This window comes from Pseudorca crassidens, chromosome 7 (assembly GCF_039906515.1).
Source record: "Pseudorca crassidens isolate mPseCra1 chromosome 7, mPseCra1.hap1, whole genome shotgun sequence".
Lineage (NCBI taxonomy): Eukaryota > Metazoa > Chordata > Mammalia > Artiodactyla > Delphinidae > Pseudorca > Pseudorca crassidens.
This window is the reverse complement of record NC_090302.1, coordinates 4,618,937-4,627,586: the sequence shown is the minus strand read 5'-3', so window position 1 is coordinate 4,627,586 and position 8,650 is coordinate 4,618,937. Positions and strand designations below refer to the sequence as shown.

Below are 8,650 nucleotides of genomic sequence, written 5' to 3'. Positions count from 1 at the left end.
AGGAGGGGCACCACCGGGAAGCCCAAGAGCCCTGCATCCCAGGCCAGAGTCTTCCTCAGATGTGTGACCTTGGACAAGTTACTTAACATCTCTAAGCTTCATCTATAACTTGGGACTTTACTGACAGGAGTTAAGTCACAGGTCTGCTGGGAAGAATCAGTGGATAATACACATAAGGTGGTTTGCATGGATCCTGGCATAAAGCAGGTATTCAATAAAAGTTAAATTATTATTATTATTAAAGCAGATGACAGTCTTTAATTCCGTGTCCTCTGCCTGCTCTGTGACAACAGTCTAAACGTTATTCAGCAATACAGCCCCCTCTGCAAGCTTAGGGGGGCCCAAAGCAGGGGAGGGTTAAGGTGGAGGTAAGAGGTGGCAGAGGGTATGGCGCTCAGGGCCACATCCTTTGCTCTTCTTCCTGACACCCTCTGTGACCTTGGACCTTGGACCAGTCTCTCTCTCTCTCTCTCTCTCTCTCTCTCTCTCTCTCTCTCCCTCTCCCTGTCCTCAGGCTCTTTGTTCTTGATGCGCCAAATGACCGTGCTGGCTGCCTGAGCGCTGCAGTGAGAACCCACCCCCAGGAAGCCAGGAGCACCTGAAAACCACAGGTCTCCCCTGGAAGATGGAGGAAGCTCTCCCCACAGGCCTGGGAGGCAGCCTGGAAGGAAACCTCCAGGGGGTTGAAGAGCCCAGGGCTGCCCAGGGTGCCCAGCTCCCTGGCCTCTGCCCTGGGCTCTGCAGGAGTCCTCGCACGGGCTCCTCCCAGGCTTACCAGGGAGTGAGGCCTCTCCTGCCCCCCTACTCCGCACTCCCTCCGGAGCTGGCTTGGCTTCGTCAAAAGCAGGGCCCATCAGGGTGGAGGCGGCGATGTGTCAGCTGGTATTCAGGCTCTGGTTGTGCGCTCAGATCGCTCCCTCCCCATCTCCCCCAATCCACCCACCCACCCTTTTACCCACTGCTTGGGGCCTTCTGGGTGGCAGCACTTCCCAGAGGGAGACCGAGCTGCAGCCTTGAGCCCTTGGATGTTGGGGGGTGGGCGGACTGACTCACTTGGCCCCCTCCCCGGGGCCGATGGGGCAGCTCCCACACCCATGGGCGCTGGCAGCCTGTCAGGCCCCTGGGTTTCGGAAAAGGAAGCCGCAGCCCCGCGGCGCCTGACCCGAGCTGGCTGAGAATGCGCTCTGCGCGCCGGGACCCGCTGGCCCCCGGGCCGGGAGGAGATGTTTAGGCTGCGACCCCCCAGAGCAGGCTCGCTCCCGCGGCCGCCCTCTGGGGCCACCCTGGCCGCGGGCCCGCCGGGACGCCCCTGCTCGCAGAGCCCCTCCCCGGGCCGTGGCGCGTCCCCCGAGTCTCGCAGTATTTCCTTCCTGCACCTTTAAGAAGACCGTTGCTCCGTGGTGGGATGGTGTGTTAAAGCCACACAGAGGAAGTTACGCAGCCCGGATCAGACCGAGAGATAAAAGCCCCGATGGTGATCGTGAGTGATGGCAAGAGGATTTAGCCTCGGCATTAACTTGGAGAGGAGTGCAGGGGGGCAGTGAAACGCCCCGCCATCTGGCCCGCGCCGCGCCGGGGGGATGCCCCGGCGCCCCGACGAGCAGCCGCGAAGCCCACCCGGGCCGGGGGCTGCCCGGTGCCCGAGCGCGGGTCCCCTCCGAGCCGCCCAGGGGGCCCCAAAAGTTTGCACTTGTTAGCGGCGACCTCCCGCTCGGCCGGGGCGGGCGATGCGGGCGGCTGGGGCGGGCCCCTCCCCCGGCCCCCGTCTCCGGGACGGCTGCGGGCGGCCCCCCCGGCGGCCGGAGGGCTCCCCAGCCCCGATCTGACGGCCGCGGCGGCGGCGGCCACAGCGGCAGCGGGAGCAGCGCGGGGAAGCAGAACCGGCTCGCAGCCCTCGGCCCTCGCCCCACCCAGCGCCAGCCAGACGGGGGAGGCGGAGCGCCGAGGGTGGCGGTCCTCGGCCTCCCGGGTCTCCGCTCCGGGAAGCCGCTCCGAGCCGGGGTAAGGCTGGAGGGGAGAGCCCGGGAGGCGAGCGGGGGGGCGGGCGGGGGGGAGAGATGCTGCAGCTTTGCCAGGCTGGTTTCATTTTTAAAGGGCTTCGGTGACCATGCAGGCTTTCCCGCGGCCCAGGAGCCACTTAAAGCGGCCCAGCAAAGGCTCGGATGCAAAAGTTATTTGGTGGCGGCCGTTACTAGCGCAGGACTGGAGTCGCTTGGAGAGGGGTGTGTGAGTGTGCATTTGTGGCAGTATCTTAAAGGAGTAGCTTGTCTTCCTGGCTGGCTTTTTCCCACCAGGGTCTTTTTCCATCGTTTGTGAGAGTGAGTGGTGGGGATGGGTGTTACCAGAATGCCTGGATGTGTTTGTGAAAAGGAAATTAACCCTTCTCGCGCGCCATTCCCCTACTCCAATTTAATCGCCACCCCGATTCCTCCCATCCCCTTCCCCTCTCTGAAAACTGGGTATGTGTGAGTTGCACAGAGAAACTCTGTCTTCCAGCGGCGGCTAGAAACTTCTTTCCGTGCCCTGGAGGGGTGGGCTAATGGGGAGGGTTATGTGCCTGGACCGGCTTGGGGACAGCGTGGAGTCGAACCTCCAGCTGGGTGGCACGCAGATGGTGGGAGCAGAGGCCGCGGGAAGGCGGGAAGAGGATCGTGGACTCGCGGCGTCCGCGGGCTCCGGAGTAAGTTGTCCGCCTGGGCTGGGGGCGGCAGCGCTGGGGAAAAGGATGCAACGAATTCCCCGGCGCTTTGCTGGGCGTCTTCTAAGTAAGGGAGGCGGTGTCAGGTGTGAGTGCACCCTCGGTGCCCGCCGGGCCTTTTTGAAAGGCGTGATTATTAATTGCTCCCGTGGCTTGCACTCAACTTCGGGAAGACAAAAAGCAACTGCGGGATTGCCAGGCACGTCCCCGTGCGATGTCCGCCGTTTGCAGCCCACCCGAAGCACGGACTCCGAACCCTTGGCGTCCAAGGCTGGGAGCTGACCCCCATCTCCACACCCCCCCTCCCCCCGGCCCCAGCCGAGGCCTCCTCCTCGCGCCCCACCCCCCGCGCTCAACTCTTCGGGGCTGTCTGGGCGCTGAGAGGGCGTGGGGGGCGCCCGGGAGCCCAAGAAGGCTCCCATTCCGGGGCTGGGGGCACTGGGGCCGCCGGAAATGGGATGCTCACTCGTGCGGCCGCGTTGAGCGGGGCACCTACTGGACCGGCGCGGGCTGAGGGAGGTTTAGGGTTGGGAGGATGGGGTGGGACTGGAAGGTGATCGCGACCGGGAGCGGGCTCCCCTTTCCTTCCTGGCTCCCAGCACCCTCCCCTGAAGGCAGATATCACTCCCCTCGACTGTCCCCGCTGGGAAAGGAGAAGAAACTTGGGGGTGGGCTGGGTCCTGGGAGAAGCCCCCAGCGCCCCCTCTCCAGGGACCACCCCCCCCCCCCAGGGGCTCCGCGTCCACCAAGGCAAGTTTCCCACGAGGCGAGGGCGCAGCCGGCAACTCCGGGAGGAGCCTGCTTCCAGCCCAGCCAGCTCGAGAGGCGCTAATTCAATAAGACAGAAAAATCTGAGTTCAGAAATCCTGGTAAAATCTAATTTTCGGGTTTTAATAACCTGGCTTTCAGCCCCCTCGGCTCCTGAGGACTCTTAAAAGAAAAGAAAGCGCATTGATTCGATTTGTTTCTGGGAGCTGCAGTTTCTTAATAATATCAGGTGAAGATTTATTTTCCAAGGAGTAAACTATCCGCCGGGATACAACCTCTTACTCTGAAATTTCCCACACTGGCTTCTCACTCCGTGCTTTCCTCCTCGCTGTTCCGGAGACGCTTGCATCTCTCCCCCTCCCTTTTTTTCTGTTTGGCAAAAACTGACTGTAACATTCTCATGCTGAGCTCGCAATTCCCTTACGATGCCAGCAACGCCCAACTGATTGACTAGTTGTAAACATATTTATTACCCCCCCCCCCCCGCAGATTTTGATGTTGTTGGCTCCCCCACCCCATCTTCCAGGGAATGCATGGCGTTTAAGCCTGCGGAACTGCAAAGCAATGAATAGGCTTGCGAGGCGCGCTGCCCCTTCGATCTCGCGGGCCTCCTGGCCTCCGGGCCTCACTGCCTCCCCACGCTCGCCTGCGTCCAGTGCGGTCCAGGCCGGAGGCAGCACTCTGGTCCTGCAGACGAAGGAAGCCCGCGTCCGGGCGCACCCTGCGAGCCGCAGTCGGGCGCCCTACCTGGGAGCGAACAGTCAGGAGCCCGCGGCTGGAAGAAGGAGTGAGGAATGTGCTGTTTTCTGGGCAGCGCGAAGCTCAGACAGAGGCATCCAAACCTTTGCCGGCCGCGCTATCTTATTTTTACTACATTTTCTCAGGTTGTAAAAATAGTCTCCAGGCGGGTTCTTTCTGAGAGTTTTCTAGCAAGAAGCACATTCAAGGCCGGACAGGCTCTGTAACACTGTTTCTCTTTAAACAGCCAGAGGTGAGATGTGAAACTGTGTCCCCCTCGGCTCATTCATCTGCATCAAGAGCCCTTCAGCCAGAGAGAGGGGCAGGGGCTGCCTTAATGCAGATTTATGATGCCCCCAGCCTGGAGCTTTGGGGCAGAGGCTGGGGGCTTCTCCTGGGGAGGCGCGGGGCGGCCAGCCCCCATTTGGACAATGTCCCCCCACTCCGGTTTGTCATTTTTGGCAGGAGTGCGTTTGTGTCTGGGTGGAGAATGGAGGTTCATGGAAACGTCGTGGACCTTCTAGGTACAATGGCTGAAGAGTCAGCAGTTTGGGAATTTAGATGCAATAATCGTAGACGTAATAACCAGAATTAATAACACATGCGCTTCTGCTGCGACTCATTGCAGTAACCTTTGCCCTATTGGCTAGATCCCACACTGGGGACCAAATTCTCCTGGTGATATATCAAGTGTCCCGGAACACCCCGCACTATTGGAGTCGTGCTTTTCGCAATGTAACATTCATCTTAGTTATGTCTATGTAGGGCTTTTAAATAATTACCGGTAGCTTAAAATAGTAAAGCAATAATCATAATGGTGACCTGTTTATAAACATACCCTCTAAGGGATGATTGCAAAATTTTGGCCTTGATCGGAAAAAGCGAATATGACAAATCATTGTCACTTCCGTCCAAGTCTTCAACATCCCTAGTTTCTTACAGTTAAAAATTAAATTCACCATTTCAGAATTTTGGAGGTGTATTTACTGGCACCCAGTTCGTAATTGTCGGCCCGCGCGTGGACCGTTCTTAACCTGAACCTGTCCTCACAGCCTCGTCGGCACCTGTAATTAATTACAGCCTCATCTACGGTTTTGACATTTTGACTTGTCAGGCATGAGAAAGCCACCATTCATCTCGGCTCCTGGGGCTGCTTTAGAAAGTCACTGACCCCAAACAGGGGCACTTCTGCCGACCCCAACACCCCCATAAATATGGAGAAAGCGCATCACCTTTTTAATAACGTGCCCCATCTTCAAATGTGCATCTCCTATATTAATAAAAATAACCCAGTTTCCTTGGGACACCTTGCTAATAATGCAGCCTCATCTTTTGCACATTTTGTCAGAGAGCTTTTGTTCTTATACATCTTTACTCTCCCCCCCCTTTCTCTATTTAACTTGTTGCAGGTGTTGTTGCTAAGGAGCTCTCTCTCCTCCGTTCTTACAATGAAAGACAAGCCAGACCCCGGGTACCTGGATGGATTGGGAGCTGAAGTCTCAGAAACTTCCTAATAAGTTGCCCATGGCTACCAGCCAAGGTCAGCTGGTTCCCATTAGCGCCTGTCCCCACCAAAGACGAGCCAAATAAGTTGCTCCCCAGTTAACACCTCAGTCGCTTTTTTTATGCTCCAGTCCAGCTGCACAATTGTTGTCACTTTAAGCCCATATGAAAAGAAATCTCTTTTATGGGTCCAAAATGCCAAGTCCAATCCCATAGAGGGAACGTGTTTGCAGCAAACAGGTACACCTCCTGATTTTACTTTATCTTTACAACGCAGGCCGGAGGGTTGTTTTGCAGTTGTGTTGAGTGCACATCACACATTCAGGGCCCTTTAAAGACCCGGGTTGATTGGAAGGACCAAAATTAAAAGCAATCTGATCCGGCCTCACGCCAGATCCCTGCGGATTTTCTCCCTATCCCATTTCCATCCACCGTCACAATTTGAGAGTCTGCCTGATCTGATCAGATTCCCCTCTGGGAGAGGTGTGATGCCAAGGTTAGGAGGACGCCAAGTTGTGGGCAACTTCTCGATCTGCCCATCAGCAGTCTGAGAAACGCTGGCTCTGAGTTTTCCACATCGGCCTCTTGGAAAAAACAAGTTCCTCGCTGTTTGCAACCTGGCAGAGTCCCTGGGACATCCGGCCTCCGTCGCCTGGTAGACGTGGCTTTTCCATGCTGAGGCGGCGAGGCCCTCCTGACCCAGTCGCCTCCTCTCCGGTCCCTTTCTGGGCCTCGCCCCTGGGGACTGCGCCGCCATGCTGCACCTGCTGGCTCTTTTCCTGCACTGCCTCCCGCTGGCCTCTGGGGACTACGACATCTGCAAATCCTGGGTGACCACGGATGAAGGCCCCACCTGGGAGTTCTATGCCTGCCAGCCCAAGGTGATGCGCCTGAAGGACTATGTCAAGGTGAAGGTGGAGCCCTCCGGCATCACGTGTGGAGACCCCCCTGAGAGATTCTGCTCCCACGTAAGTCAGCCCCACCCCGCCGTTCTGTTCGCTCAGGCCAAGTGGGTGGGGGTCTGGGCCGGACCCTGGGGGTGGGTGAGCAGAGCGGGAGGACCAAGATGCAAGGTTGGCTCTCCTGCATGTAGGTTTGGGATCAGGTCTCTGTCCCAGCTTGGAAACGTGCCAAAGCAAAGGCGGCCCTGAGGATGCTGGGGTCACGTGACATGGTTCTTTGGGGTGGGGAGATTCTTGGCCAGGTGATCGCTAGATCCTCTCCTCTTGGGAAAACCACAGTACTAGTCCGTTCCCCAGCCTTGCAGATAAGCCCCACCTCTCTCGTAGGAAGTCAGCATCTGGGCGAGCGAGCAGAGTACTATTTGCAGCGTTGCACTCTGACCTCCCTCGGTTCGTCCCTCTGTGGTACCACCTCCTCTTCCACCCAATCCAATCCAGCAAACAGGTTTGCCGAGCGAGGGAATGCCAAGCACCGGGCCGGCGCTTCGCAGGGGGGGTTTTGATGGCAGTGCAGAGGGGATTCGTAAGGGAGGACGGAAGGAGTCAGAGCAGGGCGGGCGGTGTGGCTGGTACCATTTCTGATTCCACCCCTATGTGCAGTGACCACAGTCGCTGGTTAAGTCAGGGGGGAGGCAGGCTTTCAGGCGTTGTCACCTGAGTCCCTAGTTAGAGAAAGTTGGAGTCTTAGAGCCACGGAGTACATCAGTACTCAAGTAACATTAACAACAACAACAACAACAACAATAATAATAGCGGGGACCATTTGTGCAAGCCCCTGAGTGTGGAGGCTAAGAGCTCAATACGAGTCATTCCATGGAGTCCTCCACTCGGCTGAGCTGGGCTGATCCTGTGTTGTACAAAGTAGGAGTTTCAGGGGGTGAGCTCTGGACCAGTGGCATCTCTGGGCCAGCCACTACTCCATCACCTGTGAAGTGTGTACACTAACAGCACACACTCAAGTCGCTGTAAGGAGTAAGTGAGCTAATGCACCCTAAACTGCGCAGACTAGGGTCTGGCGCAGAGCAAGTGCCCCTAGGTGTTAGCTATTGTCATCCCCATTGTACAGATGGAGAAACTGAGGTCCAAAGTCACAGCCCAGGAAGTGATGAAGCTATGATTTGAGTGTCTGGCTCCAGAGTCACTGAGCTAATCTGCCTCCCGAGAGACACCTTCCCACTGGGCAGGGCCCCGGGTCGGGTGGGAGGCTGGACAGGGGAGCCAGGCTGCAGGAGCCACAGGAAGGGCTCAGTGTCATCCTCGGGCGGCTGCTGCCTTCACGTGTCCTGCGGGGAGCCACCAGGTCTCTGGGTTTATGGCTGGACAGAGCCGATGTCCCCACTCGGCTCCTGAGGAGGCCTCAGTCCCGCGGGGCGCTTGGGTCCTATCCTAGAGCAGTCAGCCTGGGAAGGTAGGTTCCCACTTGGATGGTCAGCAGTCAGGAGGCTGTCACTGTGGGTGGTGGCTGGGCTGGGGGGAGCTAGCTGGGGAGAGAGAGAGGGAGGGAGGAGAAAGCAGCAAAGGGCCAGGAGCCAGGGACTGGAGAGTCCCACTGCACTGAGGACCCCAGGGCTTTGCTGGCTCAGGGACAGTCAAGGGGGCTGGCCCCTGAAAGTCAGGGCCAAGGCCAGCACTGGGGGAGCCCAGCTCTGAGTCCACATCTGAAGCTGGCTGCCCACCCCAGCTCATGTAAGGACTTCTCCACACACTCCCTGAGCAGAGTCAACCGCTGCCTCTTGTATTCAGAGTCTTGACTGTATTTCTTCTTTTGAATATTAATCGTCTTAATGTGCTGAGGGCGGGGCCGTGGGGCGGGGTGCCTAAATCATAAATCACTGGACCAGCTTCTGGTCAAGGCTTGAGGGGTGGAGATGACCATCAAATGCAAGTCTGAGGCCCTCTCCTGGCCAAAGCTGGCTCAGGATGCCCTTGGCCCCGGGCCTCCGCCCTGCCCCCACTCTCACACACAGAGAACCCAGCGCAG

The 8,650-nt window shown here is 58.0% G+C and overlaps 1 protein-coding gene across 4 annotated transcripts in view; it reads left to right on the top strand.

Moving 5' to 3' along the window:
* Positions 1 to 951: 951 nt before the first annotated feature.
* NTNG2 (netrin G2) overlaps positions 952 to 8,650 on the top strand; it is a 74,848-nt gene continuing 67,149 nt past the window's right edge. Inside the window, exons 1-3 of one of the 4 annotated variants that reach the window (XM_067742881.1) lie at positions 952 to 2,001; positions 5,614 to 5,744; positions 5,985 to 6,675. In XM_067742881.1, the coding sequence (XP_067598982.1) occupies positions 6,463 to 6,675 (213 nt within the window). In that variant the 5' untranslated portion in view covers positions 952 to 2,001; positions 5,614 to 5,744; positions 5,985 to 6,462. Of the gene's footprint in view, positions 2,002 to 5,613; positions 6,676 to 8,650 lie in introns of all 4 variants that reach the window. The other 3 variants (XM_067742882.1, XM_067742883.1, XM_067742884.1) reach the window with 3 other exon arrangements.